Genomic DNA, 18,210 nt, shown 5'->3' with positions numbered 1-18,210 from the left:
AACGGTGTGGGAAAATAGCGCTCACAGTGCCCGGTAAATGCGGACCGCTTCTGGTGAGAGCATTCAACATCATCATGATGAAGCACAAAGTTCAAGTTCAACTTGCTCCAGTACTGCTCACCTAACAAGCCTTTGACAACTCTGCTGAGCTTGACGTAAATTGCACCTGCCGCAGCATTTGATAGTGTCTGAGGACCAGTGTCGACTCCGTGACATACTAGTATGATCATGACCGTCGTCCCTCCTACCTCACTTAATACATTCTTTCACCCCTCCAAACCATTCCCTGATGTTTCTACTTCCTGTATTATTCTTAGTCATACTTGCAGCCATGCCTTGTCATGTAGCCCAGATTTTGTGAAACTGGTTCAACCATGATCAACCCTGTGTGACCTACTAGTATGTCCTGTGCGCCAGTCAATCGCTGCCAGTGAGTACGCCATGTCAGTGGCTGCTAACATCAAGTCAGCTCTGGGCGTACCCAATCCATCTCGCTTGTCATGCATCACATCATGATGTCCTCCAGCCGCTAGAGCCCATTTGGCAGGTAAGCAAGGTCTGTTCAGTCACAGTGACCTCAGAAGTCCAGAACAATTTCAAGATATAGAGCTTATCATTATTGAATTTAAATAGGGTGCTGCAAGGTTCAGACCGGCAAAGATAATATGTAATCTGTACTGCCAACTCATGCTAGGCAGGTATAAATGTCCTCAAGGCGTTCAATGCACTGGCAGTATGGTGTTCATCTTAACAGTTCATTTAGATCACTGTTACCACCTGGACCTTGAGGCCTTCCAAGCCATTCTAGCTGCATTCGAGTTGGAGCCATGCCTCCAGGTAAGTTTTTCCAGATAATTTTATACCAGATGATCAACCTGCACCACTTCAACTAGAGCGCGTCCACCTTCAACAAGGTTATGGCTCTGATATGCCCTTTATCAAAATCGCACCTTTGAAAGCGTTGGGTCAATTGAAGACTCAGAGGAAGAAGAGACAAGAATACAGTAAGGGCGCCTACATGAGCAACTCAGACGACACTAGCTCTTTTCTTCATTACAAGCCACCCACACTGCCCCCAAACTCCGCCCAACCGTCCTTTCTGCCGCAACTATCCTACTCACTACCAAAACTTCCCCAATTACCACCACCACCACCACCTCCAGCATCGCCATTGCCACCTCCCAAATTGCCATTGCCACCTCCATTGGTTTACTTCGTCAGTTACTTTGTGCGCCCACAAGCGTCTTTACCCCCTAACCATCTTATTCTTACCGCACCGCTATGAACTCCCCCATTCCTCGTTACCCCGCGACCAGGGTGACTTCACCCGGTGTTGCAGCCGCCGCGTTCGCTGCCACGAACAGTGCGGATCCCGGCAAGGAAAGGGCCTCGGCCCTGTCCTTCGTCGATTCTGTTTCGGAGGTCATTATGACCATCGAACAGGAATATCGGGAATTGCTTCGTATGAAGCTTAACACCCTTGCCGACGACGCTCGCCGCGCCGTCACTCTGGACTCCTCTCTGAGGAAGTTGCTAGAGCATGAGGCCAAGGGGACATTCCCACCCTTCATCGAAGGGACCAAGGAACCTAAGCTCCAGGCGAGCAAAGAGTTCCTTGCTGCGCAAGGCGAACAACTGGCAGCCATTAAAACCGGCCTAAAGGACTTCAAACGAGGCGCCCTCACTACAGCGATAACGCTGAAGAGAAATGAGGTGCAATCCGTGCGCTCTCGGCTGGCACCCGAGGTCTTCGTCCCTCCTTTAATGGAGATCGTCAAGGCCAGGTACGCGCAGGTCAAAGACCATGTGCGCAAACCGGTCTGGGCCGAGGCGGGGGAAGGTGAGAATCCAGTCGACGGTGACGTTGACATGGACACCGAACCCGGTCAACTAAAAATAGTTGACTGGCGTGAGTCCCCCCGGACAAGAGAGGTGTCAAGGCGCCTCATTTTAGACTTGCCGGCTATCGGCATGCGAATCATTATGATCGCACAAGCTGCCGAAGATCGGACAGCCGCTACTCACGCGGCTAAAAAAGTCTTGAAAGCCAAGGCTGATGTGGAGATGGGCGACGCAACCCCGGTTGCCGGTCCCTCCTCCAATAAGAGTATGAAAACTCTTATCGACAAGGCTGTCGCGTCGGCCCTTAAGAACGCTTCTGGCCCCTCTTCCAAGGGGCCGGTCAAGAAGGTGAGGTCAGGATTCGTCCGCTCACCATCTAAACTGACCCAACTCCATCTAGAACGCCGCCAAGTCCAAGGGCGGCAAAGGCAAGGAGAAGAAGGACAAACCCAAGGCCGAAGCCGCTGCCCAGAACGCCGGCAAGAAGAAGACCAAGGGGAAGCCGTCCGAAAAGGGAAAGAAGCATGGCAACAAGAAGTAGAGACCTGGCTCCTCACGCAACCTATCAGGTACGATCACCCCTCATCTTGGCCTGATCTCATCTTAGAATTAAACCCTGATAGCGCTGTTCGGATACTTCATACTTTCGTCCCTCTTAACGTACTAGAGGCTAGTAGATACCGATCGTATGTTCATGTAGGACCTGGTGTCCAAATAGATGAAATCTCTTCTTCGATTCTTCGTGAATTAAGTCTCTCATATAAATATATGTTCCCCATGCAACAAAATGTTAAGTTAATGTTAGATGCGTACAACGACTTCGCCGATAGGCTAAGATGGAAACTCCGCTTTATTTATAAAGCTTTCCAAGGGAACTTTGAAGAGCGACCCTTTGACCCAGATTATCGGATCATAAAGGACCGTGTGCCCTGTGACCCGATACCTTACCAAGGAATAGAAGCCGCCATTAGTGCCGGTCGCGACTATGTCAGGAATTGTACCCTGAGCGCTATACCGCCTAAAATCAACGAACTCGAAACCACAGTTCCACGAGGCCGCATCTACCGTTGGTTGACAGAAAACAATTGCTTGGTTCTGCCAATGGATAAAAATCTAGGCGCTTGCGTCGTAACGGTTAACTGGTATAAGGATCAATGTATGCAACTATTAAGTAATAGACTAGACTATGAAATAATTGACGACGCAACTCATCTAGCCATACTATCGAGACAACGAATTTCCATACTCGCTTTAAGCGACTTGGCGGCAAATGCTCTAGGGCACCAGCAGCTAAGTGCGTTCTTACAACAATTCATTGTTGGGGTGGAGGAAGGCGAAACCGAGGATGACGCTCATATGCGTGTTAAACTTCCAAAGTTTTACGGTATTCCAAAAATACATAAGGTACCGACCAAATTTAGGCTGATCGTACCTTGCCATTCTGCTATGCAGAACCCCGCTGCTAAATTCGTCTCAAAATACCTCAAACCCTTAATAGAAGCGTCTCCATACGTTCTAGGCGGGTCGAAGCAACTTGCTGTGCTTCTTAATCAATTTAACGAGGTATCAGGCAAACGTAAATTCTATATTGTTACCGGCGACGTTGTCGCTTTTTACCCCAATGTCCCCGTAGACAAAGGTATCGAGGTGGTTTTAGATATATGGGACGAGCATTACGCTCTTGATCCCGAACCTATTCCGCGCCATATGCTCGAACTTGCATTAGAAGTTGCCTTAAATAACCTTATCGTCCAATTTGGCGAACAAACGTACAAACAAACCCGTGGCTTAGCCATGGGTGTAGCGTGCTCACCCGATGTTGCTAATCTATTCGGGCATTTCCATGAAGCGCTTATTGTACCAAATCTAAACAAATTACTGTTCTATAAACGGTATATAGATGACGTGTTCGCATTAGTCGAAGCTAATTCAGAAATAGAAGCATATAATTACATGCGCGACAATCTTATTTTAGAAGGCTGCCAAATTGGGTGGGAAGTCTCCCAGCATCATGCTGTATTTTTAGACATGTTCGTGTTCCGTGATCCGTTCACTAACAACGTAGAACACATGCCTTATCGTAAAAGACTAAACCACTTCGAACGAATCCCATGGGACTCGGCACACCCGTATGACGTGAAGAAAGGCACATTCATCGGCGAGCTAAGTCGTCTAGCCACTTTGTCCAGTAAAATAGAATACTACCGGACCGCGATCTCAGATCTATGCTGTGTTTACATATCGCGAGGCTATCCTTCATCGGTTATTAATAACTGGTTCAGACAGTACGCTACCAAAAAATGGGAAGCACGTCTATTGACAAGAGCGGTATCAGAGGATCCCATTCTTGTAGTCAAAACCGAATTTAATACCGCATGGGATTGGTTCAGCATTAAAAGCTTAGAGGATACCATTATGCATAAGCTTAATCGTTATAGGAACGATTTCGTGTCCGGTGTGTATGGGACGCAAAACACACCGGTGTACCAAGACCGTCTGACCGAATGGCTCGTGCCCGCTCACGCTCCTGCTGAAGACGTTCTCGAGCATCTGGGACTCCCACGGGAGGCCCTTTTGGTTAGAGACGTTGACGTAGTAGGCGGCGTTAAAGCCGAGTCGGCCGGTATTTTAGATCTTGGCAATTATGTAATGGGAAATGCATGGTGGCTTGTGTCACGCAAAAGAACACAGAATTTTGCTGACCTCGCATCACTTTGGAGAAGTTCCCTCCTCAATATAGCATTAGAACAGGACGACTTTGTTCCTCCTGTAGAATTATAGATATACACTTAGCGTGCGCACCACAGTTATTCCCTAGTGGGTTCAACGGCGCAGGTAACGCAACCATACGAACGAGGGTGAAGCTTAGTTCGGAGTCCTTTCCGGTTGGTATTTGGCCTGCGGGCTGGGTACCCCCTGTTTTCAGGGAGAGAACTGGGGAGCTCAGTGGTGAATTGACATCGGCCTCATGGGAGCTTCGCTCCGGGGTTCAGTCATGCGCGTATGTTTACGCAACCTGCTTGCTGACGAGCCAGGGTTCGGGAAACCTTACCTTGGTACTGCGAAAGGTTAACGCCAGAAAAGCGGCGCGGGTAGAAATCTATTCTTATTCTTATCTAATTTTAATGTTCGGACACTATTTATGTTGTCTTTATACGTATGCGGTCATTTTTACGAAATGTCGCTAGGAGCCAGAGATGGCTGTACGGAAACTGATCGGTTTCTCCGTACATGGCTTTTTCAAGGAAGCCCCCTAAGCCTAACTAACTTAACCTAACTTCCTAAGCCCTAACCTAACTAGCCTAACCGCACCTGCCTAACTAACAGGTTCTCAATTACGTAACATTATTAATAGTTTCTGATTCGTAATAAGGTCCAAGGTGACAAGTGTCACGTGACCGGATGTCATTCCGATGTATTTTAAAATGTTCTGGAACTTCTATTACGTAATCAGTCTAGACCTTCGGTCCAGACTCGGATCAAACTATTATTGCTTCTTTCTCATTTATAGATTGTGTACGCCTGTTTACCTTTTTATAGAGTTTGACACTTGTGAGAGATTTTTAAAGGGGGCCTTCGGCCCCCTGCTGCGGCACTAAAAATACTTTTAAAGCTTATTAACATTGATAACACATTTAGACTTGATTACTCTACCGGTTCTTCTTTGAACCTTCGTACTCAGACATAATCTCCTCTCGATTTTATGTGTCCATCCCTATTTAAACCAGCTAGAAAACTGATGAGAGTATCATACTCGAAATACCGCCTCAGACTACCTAGTAGCCGGGGGTATATTTTCTAGTTTACTTCGTCAGTTACTTTGTGCGCCCACAAGCGTCTTTACCCCCCGTCCTTTCTGCCGCAACTATCCTACTCACTACCAAAACTTCCCCAATTACCACCACCACCACCACCTCCAGCATCGCCATTGCCACCTCCCAAATTGCCATTGCCACCTCCATTGCCACTTTCATTGCCACCTTCATCACCAACTCCCGAATTGCCATCGACACCTTCATCGCCACCTATGTCTCTTGAAGTTCTGCCAATGCCTATATCACTCCCAGAATCTCTCGAAGTCCTGCTCGCACCATCATCCATGCCACCATCTCCAGTCATGCATACCGTGACTGCCTCAGCCTTGGTGTCTGTGTCAGACGCAAGTCACCATGACTATGGTCAAGTCATCCATAACATAGAGTTGGAGGATGAGTCAGTAGTAAAGGAGGGACTTGAAGTTGATGCAAAGTGGGACATCACCCACGAGCACCTTTGGGCCAATTGGACTAGTTGCCTAGATGATTAGCTGCTCATTCACTACAGCTACTAGTACTGCATCTGAGAGTCATGGAAAGCTAGGGAACATGCTAGTTACACCGGACTCTTCTCGGAGCTTTCACTGATGATGTTCAAAAGCTTTGACACGTCCAAATTAGGGAAGTCTATCTTGGTTTCATTGGCTGTGATTTAGTCATGTGACCGCTTGTGAGGTAAATATGTGAATGCGCTTACTTCACGTGATTGTAACTGAGTGTGACACTGCACAGTGCAAATACGCCAGTAGTTGCTGATATGACAAATGTTATACCCCATTTCTTTAATTCTAATTGACAGAAAATGTACTGCCAATGTAACTGAGTAGCCTCCTGACCAATAGATTTGTCTTAGTCCATGCTGGTTCATGCTGGTCACGTGATTAACATAGAATTGCTACCGGCATTTGCCAATTTCTGAACGATCGATATCATTTGGTTATCTCTTCCGTAGCTTCCACACCTGACCTCACCGCGCCACACCCAAACCAAATGCGCAGCATTCATCCCTTAGCATCTCATATCATGCCTATTGCAGTTGCTCGAGCTGACAAGACCTCTTATTATAGCTCTTTTGGTACAAAGTCGTCCCAGCGCTACAAGACCAGTACCATATCAAAGGCAACACCTGTGCTCACTGAATGGGAACCCAAGCCCAATTCAATCAAACCAGCACCTGTACTTTTACCCCCATCTATGAAAAATGGGGCTCGTAACATTACATGCATCAGAAGACCCCTACCCTTGGAGGAGGGCAAACAAGATAAAAATCCAGTCGAAGATATTCCTGACAATAGCGCGCGCCCATTGTGTGATGATGTTCTTCGCCAGTCCTTCCATCCTGACCTCCTTACCCCAAGTATGTTCCATGATAAGTGAGGTGCTTGGGATTATGTTCTGATTAGATTGAAGCTGCAAGGGAAGTCTTGAAATATTTAATTCTACCATCTCATAGTCAAAGCCTCATGGTAAGTTGTCCAGTAAGCCCGGCGCTAATGTGCTTACCAAATACGATAGGAATTTCCCGGCATAGGACTGCGAGAATTCAAATTGATCGAACATGCGGTAGGGGAGATGGGCCGAATCTCGAGGAAACCCAGGTGAGTTGAACAATTTATCTGTTTTGAGTAATGCTAAATCGGATAGGCTTTCTTATGACTACAACAAACACCTACTCATTGTCGACATGCCCAGTATCCTCCATGAGAGGTTCTTTGATCATTTGAAGGACACCATGGCTGCCTACTTTCTCTTCCTACCCTATGATTGCGAGCTCGTCTCCCCATTCCTCTCTATGAACTATCCGCTGAAGCTGAGAGATCAATTAGTCATGCCTGATTTGACCATGACCATCACTGCGGTGGAGAACACTCCAAAAGTAGTCCTCATTCCATGCATAGGTGAATGTGCCATGTCTGAGGACAGGGCACACGTCTTCACCAAAGTGGAGGATGAAATCATTGCGCATCCAGAAGCTGTATTAGCAATCATAGTCATTATCCACGAAGCAATCAACTACCAGGGTCCCAAAGACATCTCAACCACATCAATTTCACTTCATAACGGTCACGACAACCCCGAACCACTTCCTCTCGCCAATTTTCTTAACTTATGTTCTATGCCACGAGGGTTCAACCAGCCAATCAGGATCACTGATCACGACTGGGCTCATTTGGCTTCTGTAGAATATTTCGTGTGGGTGAAAGGTGACAACCAGGCTCAAATCGACGTGCATAACACTAATCCGCAGTTCATGGCCCACGGCATAAGTCACCGCGATCATCATTGTGGTTTCGAATCCAACTGACAAAACATTATGCAGACGTTGGGGTCTGTCTTGCAGATGGACGACATAAGTGCTATGCTTCAAAGGGGGATGGATAAGGTTAGGGATATAATGGCCCGTTTCTCGAGAACTCTCGATATTGCTGGGGTGTTACGACGCTAAGTCGTGTTCGTACTTGGATGGGCTAAACAGCAAAGGCCGAGAAGACGGCTTTCAGGATGCTGAGTTCTGTCGGCTTCCACAGAAGAGCAGAAGTTGCGTACGCCTTGTGGGGCGATGATAGCGGTTACAGACGGAAGGTTCGTGGTCGTTGAGACAAGCTTCCGAAGGTACGAGTTCGATGTCGAGCAAGGTAGCTTTATGAAGGACAAGGAAGTTCAAGAGAAAACCAAGTAAGATTAAAGTAAGGAACATCTACTTTAATCGTCGACCTTATATAAGGCTACTCTATCGTGTCTAAGCTCAGCTTGAAGCTGGGTTCTAATCTGCTTATCTATCGAGTCAGAGATAGCGTCCATGAGGCAGGCTTCTATCAGTACACGAGGCAACACGAGGCTTGCCTTCTATCTTGATAACAGGAATAGGTCTTCTAGACCTATGTCGTCATAGCGGTCCAGACCGCTTATCTAATCCGGCATCTTCCGGAGTTCTCTTCTATATCGGTCCGGTGTTCTATCCTGTGTTCTATCCCTAGGGCAGGAGAGGCCCGGGTATCGTCTGTAGCCGTGCAGGTGGCAGAGGGCAGGGTGGCAAGGGGACTCATGTAACGTTGTTGTAACATGGGGATTTCTCCACGTTGGAAGAAGCTGAGGTTAGGTTACCCCTGAACTGGAGCCTTAGCACAAAGTTTGCCCTCACTGCAGCTGATCTTACTGCTCATGAGTGATATGAATCCTGGCATGACGTGCAATTCAAAGGTGTCAAACTCACGAAGCAGAACCACGATCCACCTTATTGTCCTTCGGAGTCAGATCATGATGGTGGTTCATCGGAGTCGGCTACTCCTCCTCCTCGTACATGTCTCCGCAAGCGCGTGAGCACTTCCCAGCCTCCCCCACGCAAATCAAGGAAAACTAAGGGAAAGGCTTGGAAAACTGATGTATGACTCGGAAGTTAGCACATTGATTGGCATCATTCCAGCGGATTGTTGAGAACACCGGGCATAGTTGAAATTTTCATGTGTACTTACTATTATGTTTCTCGCTTTGTTGTTACGTGGTATTCCGTTGCATTTGCAGATACCATTGATTACTAGTTGTACTACTACTGGCTCACTTTCAAGTTAGATTACCGCATGCAACGAACTGTAACTTTACGAATGAAGAATGAGCATCAGCTTTACATACGTCTTAAGTCTGACGGCTGCATCCGTTTTTCATTTAAATATTATCATAGCGGGAGGTTCATTTTCTTCAAAGACAGACCCGCTAATAAAATCATGAGTTGCCCTATTAATCACCTGACTGTTGAACGTTGAACGTTGAACTGTGACCTGTTGCTGGAATCTACACTTCGGAAGAGACCGAGTTGACGAGCGAGTGAACTGACTGAGAGAAATTAATAGCAATATAAAATTTAGTAAGATAGGACTCTGTGGGAACGACTTTGAATTTGAGTTGGCGGAAATCTGAGTAGAGGACCTGTTCAACCTCATGCCACTCACCCATTGCTATCATTGCTATCATTGCCTAATCTGACAAAGCTCAGTCTCAAGACAACTGAGATTATTTGGAACCGAGCCAGAAGCTGGTAATTAATAGTCGTCTGATATGATTACTTGTTGATGTCCTTTTGATGTGTTATCTGGTGTGCGTGTGGTGTACACATGACATATTTGTATGCTGTCTGAACTCTATTTTGAGCCACTGTACCTCATTAGATAATTTAGTAATTACCGTTTGGCTCACGCCCTAGCACTGCATCCGCAGAGGAGAAGTGTTCTGCCAGTCAGTGCACGTTCCATCATTAAAGTTGAGCTGGGAACTTTCCCATGGATGCAAGTGAACTGAACGTGTTCAGTTCCAGAAGTCCTGCCTGCAGTATTCTGCCGGTCAGTGCACATTCATCAAAGGAAGGTGCCCTGTTACTGTTCCGATGTAGATCGGCTCCCAGAAGCTTCAAGGTGATGTTCTTTAGCATCTCCAGTCAGTGTACATGAATCCAGACGTACTAATTTCCAGGTATTATCCAGGCCACAAATCTTATATACCCCAGCAACTTCTCCCAAAGTATTCCTAAGCCGAGTAAATCTTAGTAAGTCTCTCAGTTGCGGTCTTATCTTTCATATTGTCATCCCCTCATTAGATATGTGGTAGGCAGGTTTCCTCAAGGCTTGTTGTTCTCGAGTTGCTGATCCCGTTTTGCTCGATGATCACAAGTGTTCAGTCTCACCGGACTCTGAGGATGCTGAAGATGGGCTTGAAGAGCTTTGTCGGTGAAATTGACCTACCTGAAAGTGAGTGGCTTAATTTATCTTCAACTTAACAGCATCTTAACAATTCAACAGCTGGACCAACCGTTTTAATGACAATGAACCTCGTCCTGCCTCAGTATGTACCCTCGGATAAACCTTTTGTAGGTTATCTGAGGATCAAGTGTGCGACACATTTTTTATGGTATCTATTTACTACAATGTGTACTGACAACTGGTTTTGTTTTTTACAGGCCGTTCGTCTCCACTGTTCAATTCAACGGAGCTGACTTGAGGCGTAGCGACCTTTTTGGAAATTTTAAGTTTGACGGTACCTATTCTTTTATGGATGTTTTAGAAGCTAACCGTTGCAAACAACTCTATCCGAAGAGCCGGAATGGACTCCAGAGCAGAATCCAAACTCACAAATAAAGTTACCCTGATATTCTTGCAGCTCACTGAATCTACGCAATTGCTCCGTTTGTACCTCAGGTAAATTCACTTGAGTTCATATTTTACGAGTTTCTGATGAGCCTTGTTTCGTTGATCAGAGATATTGGAGTGACACATCATTGGTATCATCGTGAGTGCCCAGTGTTCACCATAAATCATTGTTTTTGATTCACCTTCAAGTATTCTGTGTCATACGTAGCTCAAGCCCTCACAGCCATTCAATGGAACCAACTTTCTTATCATGTTGGCCAAAAGCCAGTGGTTTTGACTTGTCTATTGTTATATCGGCCTATTTGAGCTTCCAAAGACCTTCGGGGGCTTGATACTGAGGTTCGTGCGTCATACTCTGATTGAAAGTTTTTTCAATTGTTTAGTCGTGTATTGTGCGGAGCGCTGGATGGCAACAGCGGTCGTGGATGACCGGAAATACGGTTGCCAAGTGGGGTCCCACCTGTTTTGTGCACCCCGTTCTTACATGCTTCGCTGCGTCAATACGGTGAGTCAAATAGAACCTACTTTCACTTAATTTGATTGATGTATACTAGAATACAAACTCGAACTATTGACAATGGGCTGGTATGTTAGGTAGTTGTTTGATCGTCGAGAGTAGTTGACACCGTTGGCAGATGTCTTTAGTCAATCACTAGTTCTTTGGCCATTTCGACCTGTCGGCCGCTACGATCGTTGGTGTCATATGACCCTTCTTCAAGTCAATTGAGCATCTGGGCACACTAGTACGTTATGTACTACATTTTGAGAGGCAAACTCGCTTAGGCACAAATTGTAGTTGCACTCCCCATCATATCCACATTAGGCATTGCCCTATAAGTTTCAGCGTTTAGCGAGTGGGTATATAATGGTCTAAGTAAGTTTTCCAAGTCTCCCAGTTCCCTCCATATTCTTTTTTGTTACATTCACCATTGCTCACTTGTTGCTCTTTATTCTTCACTTCACACACATTGACCTCCCTCACATCTACCATGTCTGCATCAGGGGCTGACAATCAGGTTGGGTCACAAGCCCTCTCACTTCCAGACCTTTCTGGGGTAGTCCCTACCTCTACAGAAGCAAGAGTGAATCGTCGCATTGCTGCATTGGAAGAGGAGCTGGAAAACATGAGGCAAGAGAGAGGAATCAAGCAGAGATTTGATATGTACCACTTTGCTCGCTCCGCACTTGTTGCTTACCTATCCTAAAAGAAAGACGACTTACTGTGTTGCTCAAGGTAGAGCAATTTGTCGGATGGTCGTGCTCTATACCAGCTTGGAAGACTTGGTTGCCGAGAACGATTGCAGATACGAGGAGGGGAGCCCAGAGGATAATACCACGGAGTACGCCATTTGCATTTCTGTTTTATACTTAATAGCTCATTTCTATTGTTCAGACAAGATCGCCTGCAGCATGGTTACATTGTACTCATGCAGGTTCTGCCATGGCTACATGCAAAACTTGGACAACTTGATATCGACGAATGTCAAGATATGCTGAAACAAGTCTGTATTCTCAGTCCCAAAGCTTTTTGCCCTGCATACTGATGACACTAGCTCAAAAGAGGAGCAGATGCGGCCCATGGAGACGATACATCCACTCTCAAAGACCTCGTCGCTTCCTGGGTTAATCAAGACTTTTGACCATCTTCTCTACTGAAGTCGGATAACAAGCAGATGCGCAGCTTTGTACACGACATTTGTGGGAACTTACTCTGCCCTTCGGAGTGGGACTGGGGTGATAACACATGAGTGTCGGCCTTCGTCAGCTATTAGATGACCCTGATGATTTGACAGGGTGAAAGCTGGGATTCGTGACAGAACGGTAGACTACATCGTATCGGAAAACTTTTGGCCACTATTCTTATATGAGAAATACATGGTCAACTATGGCAACCTCGAGCAAGGCCTCTTCAAGTCCAAGATTCTGGTTCAAGTCAGTCGCCTGGGCATAGTGGTGACCATACTGATGATTACCGGGTTAGGCTTTCAAAGCTATATTCACATCACCCTCTTCCGCAAGAGAGGCTGACGGTGATGGTGACAGAGCTGACATCCTCGAAAACAACAGGCGTGCCCAGCGACAATTAAATCAGGCCAAGGTTAAAACTTGTGTGGCCTCCATTATCAACATGAGGAAGGTCACTCCTCGCTCCATCGCCTACGTTGTGTGCCAAGTAAGTAGAGATCGTTACCCACCGTCCAAACCTGACATGCAATACTTTATGGCAGGTTCGTTTCGCGCTGTCCAACATCTTGTCTTGGCGCACCATTGATGGTGACTTCAACTATGAAGGATTCTGGAACAATGTGGTAGACTTTTTCGAAGATGTCCCAGGACCCATCACACAACGTAGGGTGAACCTACTTCTCGAATGGTGGACCAGGTATATTCTGCCTTGAGGCATACATAAGAGATATCTGACATTATTATTTAGGAAGGTTTTTGGAAACAACCATCGTCAGGACCTAACACCAGAAGTCATATCTCATATGTCTGTTACCACACTCGCCCAACAGAGAAAGGAGCTGGAGGATGCTATTTTCGACTCGGAATAAGTCGATCTTCGTTTTATCTTCCGCCATCGTAGTATACACCTTGTACAATAATAATGCAATTATAATGTCACATTCCACCGCTCGAACTATTGACTGAGAATTGTTCAGCATGCCATCTACTATCAAACTTGCTCTTCATTCCAATCCAGCCAAATTATAGGGACCATACTATGTAACCGACTGTATCTATGATGGTGACAACTAACATGCAAAGTTCGACTAGTAAAAAAACCCTGGTGGATGAAATCATCTGCAATCTCCAAGTCGACAGCATCAGTTGACAGTTCCAAACTGTCAGGGCACATTGGTTCCGTCATGGAGCTGTAGCGGACATAGGAAATCCATGGGAGGACTTGGTTGGCTGGCTTGGAAATTCATCGTTCCTATGTAAGGTCAAACATCTCTATGTAACTCTCACCGCCACCTTTATGGAGATTGTTGTGATTTTTAACTATATATAGTCAATTATGGTATTATAATATGTTCATCGATTCACTGATGATTGGCCATCTACTAATTAGTTTCTATGTATGCGAAAATGAAATTGAAAAAGAGGGAGTCCTGGCATCATGATCGTTTGTGTTATCCCATTCAAGGAGAGACAAGACCTCGAGTTGTAGTGAATCGGAAGCCGGGCTAGATTATGGGTGAGATTGAGATACAAAACCCCGGGAACGACTTAGTTGCCGGGTCTCGTTTTGTAATTCTTCGATCAGTGAAACCATGACGGACCAGTGGCCTTCAATTCGGCACAGGCTATACCTCAAATCTCATCCTCACTGTAAAAATGAGGCTATGGGTGGATTCTGCGAGTAGCTTCTATCTGTTCACTGCATTGGCACTGCACAATGTGGATGCCATGTGCATGTTGTGGTTCCCTCCATTATAATCCTTCAGGACGTTACAGGTGCTGTAGTATTTGTTTCGTGACCTCCTTACTCTCAAGTGTTAGTTAGAATCCATCCCTCGTCATATGTCAATGTTTGTCCCTGGCCATTTCAATGACTGCCATCCACCCTTGGGAGAAAGCCCGATCGACCCAGAACGCCCTCAGGACATATGACAGATAAATCTTCAAACGTTCCAAGTTGCCGTCGATAGTATGTCTCACATTGATCTTCATTCAGCACGTATCGATGACTTCCCAAAGCAATTCTGGCGACACTGTATTTCCTCATTAATCTCCTGTTTGTTTTCGCGACAGACTCCGTGCCAGACCGGCTCGATGATACCCTCCAAGTCTCAGGTGAGGAGCCAGGCCAACCAGAAAAACCCCAGGATCCGGGAAAGACAAACCTCGTGTTCAGTGAAATGCCACAAGTCGCCATCAACAGTATGTGCCATCTACCTTCACTTAACACGTGGTACCCATGGTTTGCCATCACAGATTCAGTGTCGGACACACTCGATGATACACACCCAGGATTCAGGAGAGATGCACCTCCGTGGAGTGCAACAAGTCGTCATCACTGGTATGCAATGTCTATCTCCGCTCGGCTCATATTGATGATTCACCCCAAGCCATACGCGCAACTGATCTCATTCTTGGTCTCCGACGGATCCCCGCTGGCTTCCATGCCGTAGTCAAGGCTGACGGCGCTGAATGCCAGACAAGCAATAAATCTGTAAACGTAGATCAGGCGGACGTCGAATGGCAAGAGCGCATTCTTCTGTAAGTCGTCCTTAACCTCGTCTGTCCTGCAGACATTGAGAATGACTCTAGTCCGTGCGATTCATCTTCTAAAGTTCGGGTCAGCGTGTATGCCTCATTCGAATTGGGTCCTATGGTCTGTCACGGAGAACTCCTCCGCACATTCGAGATCTCCGTCGGAGAATTACTGGATCGCAGCGAAAAATCGCATCGTCTTCCTACGCTAAACTTTCCTCTCTTGATACATTCGATTTCTCTCAGCTCGCTGCCCTTCAAACCCTGAAACTTGACCACAATGAACTCCGCACGCTCCCAGACTCCCTCGGCGATCTCTCCCATCTCGTACACCTTTCCAGTTGCAACAACAAACTCGTCTCTTTTCCCTCTACTATCGGAGCGTCACCCAGTTCCATCTTGCCATCGCTTTGCTTTCGCGGTTCGCGAAACGGGGATTTGAAACGGATGTCGATGTAGCTAAGGGGTTGCTGAGCGAAGTTCTCGAAGTCTGTCACGCCAACAGCCACATCTGCAGAGCAGCTTTGATCGCAATGAAAATGCGGGCTTTGCATTCTGCTGGAAGAATCGATGCAAATGAGATTGAGCAGGAGCGGGCCGCCACATCGATGGTTCCGTTATCGCTGAATCAACTTGCTGATCGAGCAGAGTGGTGCTTGCAGAGAGATGAACCCGGTGCCCTAGATGAAGTGATATCCCTTCATTATGATGCCTTGGGATTCTACAACACCGGGAATACTAGCCGAGGGAAATTGCTATCCAATCTATCTGCAATGCTGGAAATTCGTTTTGAGCGTCGAGGTAAAGACAAAGACTTAGATCAGGCCATCGCACATCAGATGGAGGCGCTGGCTTTGCGCCCGGTCGGTGACACAGATCGGTCCAAGTCATTGAACAACCTCGCGAATCAACTCTCCTCCCGCTTTGAGCACCGAGGCAATGACGAAGACTTGGATCAGGCTATCGCACTTCACGGAGAAGCGCTGGCCTTGCATCCGGTTGGTCACACAGATCGGTCTTTGTTATTAAACAACCTCGCGGATCAACTCTCTTCCCGCTTTCGGCACCGAGGCAGTGCTGGCTTTGCTCCCGGTCGCTCACACACGTCGGTCCGAGTCATTACACAACCTCGCTGGTCAACTCTCCTCCCGCTTTAAACTCTAACGCAATAGAGAAGACCTCGATGAGTCACGAGAGAACCTACTCTGTGCATTGACTCTGTTGAGGCAGCATGATCCTCGTCAATTAGTAGTCCATCAGTCGCTAGCTCATGTCGATCTATTATTCCATCGTTCAGGGCCTGACGGCACCGTTGCGGGCGACAATACAGACCATCTCGATGCTGCCATGCATCATATAAAGGCAGCAACAAATATTGTCTCTGGAGGCTTGCGGTCCCGCCTGCGGGCAAGTCTAAGTTGGGTGTATCATGCTAGTGAACATTCGCATAGCACTCAACTGGAGGCTTATGCGACTTCTATGCAACTCCTGGACGCTTACATGTCTGCGACGGCCTCTGTGTCGTCTCGTCATAATGCCATGAAAGGATTCACGCAGCCAGCGTGGCTCTGTTCTTCAAAACGACGACCGTGCAGGCTCATCGATTCCGAATATCAAGGTAGGTGATATTCCGATTTCAGCTCTTTGTCTAACTTTGGCTGCGCAGGTTCAGGATGCTTCTGCTGGTGTGAAACAAGGTGCCGATCTTCAATCTGTGGACAAGGCACTTCGGGATGCCGGTCATGCTGCAGATCAGATGAATCCACTTTGTGGACCTGCGAGATCCGTAGTGTCCGCAGGCAAAAATGCATCAGCAGCGCTAGATGATATAGACAGTATAGAGGCCACCTATCTTCAACCCTTCAGGATATTCGGCACTGATCAGGACGATCGCAGTGGTATGATCTATCTCTTCCTCTTTAGAACTAGGCTAATACCGTTCTGCAGATACATCCGTATGCAAAAATGGCATTGGGTGTGCTATCTTGCGCATCAAAAGTGCGTTTTCCTCACCGTCATTCGTATTTCCTGCTCAGTTGTTCTGCATGCAGATAATTCTTGCTCGAGCGGATCACGACGAAGCGATACTCGAACTCTACGAGAAGTTGGGTCAAGTGTATGGCTTCGTGATGCAAGACGACGCGCTTCGCCGGATTGATATCTCAGCAGACCCTAGATGCGTTTCATTCAGGATTGTTTGGAGAAGACAAACCTTTGTGAGTCTCTCCAATAAGTCGTTGGATTTGGACGTGCCTCTGACTCGACGTCCATTCATACTTCTACAGGTGAAGTAGTGGGATTCAGTGGTATGGCTTATGCGGAGGACGCAAGACTAGATATTATGATGATGAAGCGATGCCTGCCAGGGACACGCGCGGACATTCTCTCCGACATCATGGGATGGATCAACAACAGTAGAGATGATATTTCACGCGTGCTATGGCTATCCGGCCCTGCTGGAACGGGTAAATCAGCCATTGCTCACACGCGAGAGCTACGAAGTGCAAGTCATGGTCAAACATATGGGATCCCCCCTCAGCGGCACCACAAACTCATTTACCCCAATCCGGCCCTTTCATATCTCCTTCCGTGACTTCCTGACAGACCAATCACACAGCGGAGAATTTTTCATCCACGTGTAAAAGTACAACGCGACCTTGCATTCGCGTCGCTTCGAGTGATGGAACACGGACTATCCTTCAATATCTGCGATCTAAAATCATCCTATCTCCCCAATTCCGAAGATCTCGGGCTGCTAGACCGAGTTGAAAAATGTATCCCTCAACATCTATCTTATGCCTGTCGATTTTTGGCCTGTCCACGTACAAGCAACTCACTTCGATCCAGACCTCGCCAAAGAAATAAAATCACTCTTCGAGCATGAGCGAATGTTCTTCTGGCTCAAGGTGCTCAGCCTTATCAATGTGCTGAGCGGCGCAGTCACCACTCTCCCGCTTATTGCCAAGCGGTTGAAGGTGAGTACATTATTATCGAGTATTATATAACATGCTCGCTCACAATTGCAGGGTCACACTGGATATGAAGATGCCTCGTCCGCTGCAGTGGACGTGCAGAGATTTATCCAAGTCTTCGGATGCCTCATTTTGCACAGCACACCGCATCTCTATGCATCAGCGTTGCCGTTCTCGCCCTTTAACTCTCCACTATTCAAAATGTTTTCTGCACGGTTTCCC

At 46.9% G+C, this 18,210-nt stretch overlaps 5 protein-coding genes across 5 annotated transcripts; 4 read left to right on the top strand and 1 right to left on the bottom strand.

Moving 5' to 3' along the window:
• Positions 1 to 827: 827 nt before the first annotated feature.
• HD556DRAFT_1447548 (uncharacterized protein) lies at positions 828 to 1,257 on the top strand (the record flags this gene model as incomplete). Its single annotated transcript, XM_041307291.1, has 3 exons — positions 828 to 837; positions 894 to 1,004; positions 1,061 to 1,257. The coding sequence occupies 3 exons, from the start codon at positions 828 to 830 to the stop codon at positions 1,255 to 1,257; spliced, it is 318 nt and encodes a 105-aa protein (XP_041156047.1).
• Positions 1,258 to 5,520: 4,263 nt separating this feature from the next.
• Positions 5,521 to 5,961, bottom strand: HD556DRAFT_1311799 (uncharacterized protein; the record flags this gene model as incomplete). Its single annotated transcript, XM_041300578.1, has 2 exons — positions 5,521 to 5,618; positions 5,721 to 5,961. The coding sequence occupies 2 exons, from the start codon at positions 5,959 to 5,961 to the stop codon at positions 5,521 to 5,523; spliced, it is 339 nt and encodes a 112-aa protein (XP_041156046.1).
• A 1,011-nt stretch (positions 5,962 to 6,972) lies between these two features.
• HD556DRAFT_1311798 (uncharacterized protein) lies at positions 6,973 to 7,962 on the top strand (the record flags this gene model as incomplete). The annotated part of the gene is made up of 4 exons (XM_041300577.1): positions 6,973 to 7,014; positions 7,061 to 7,123; positions 7,173 to 7,255; positions 7,302 to 7,962. The coding sequence occupies 4 exons, from the start codon at positions 6,973 to 6,975 to the stop codon at positions 7,960 to 7,962; spliced, it is 849 nt and encodes a 282-aa protein (XP_041156045.1).
• A 3,822-nt stretch (positions 7,963 to 11,784) lies between these two features.
• HD556DRAFT_1447545 (uncharacterized protein) lies at positions 11,785 to 13,350 on the top strand (the record flags this gene model as incomplete). Its single annotated transcript, XM_041307290.1, has 9 exons — positions 11,785 to 11,957; positions 12,004 to 12,135; positions 12,189 to 12,297; positions 12,349 to 12,417; positions 12,469 to 12,518; positions 12,589 to 12,727; positions 12,777 to 12,968; positions 13,024 to 13,178; positions 13,230 to 13,350. The coding sequence occupies 9 exons, from the start codon at positions 11,785 to 11,787 to the stop codon at positions 13,348 to 13,350; spliced, it is 1,140 nt and encodes a 379-aa protein (XP_041156044.1).
• Positions 13,351 to 15,624: 2,274 nt separating this feature from the next.
• Positions 15,625 to 16,173, top strand: HD556DRAFT_1244727 (uncharacterized protein; the record flags this gene model as incomplete). The annotated part of the gene is made up of 1 exon (XM_041298471.1): positions 15,625 to 16,173. The coding sequence occupies one exon, from the start codon at positions 15,625 to 15,627 to the stop codon at positions 16,171 to 16,173; it is 549 nt and encodes a 182-aa protein (XP_041156043.1).
• Positions 16,174 to 18,210: the final 2,037 nt, after the last annotated feature.

Source organism: Suillus plorans (genome assembly GCF_016647745.1).
Source record: "Suillus plorans strain S12 chromosome Unknown HD556scaffold_64, whole genome shotgun sequence".
Classification (NCBI taxonomy): Eukaryota; Fungi; Basidiomycota; class Agaricomycetes; order Boletales; family Suillaceae; genus Suillus; species Suillus plorans.
This window is presented reverse-complemented; position numbering and strand designations above follow the sequence as displayed.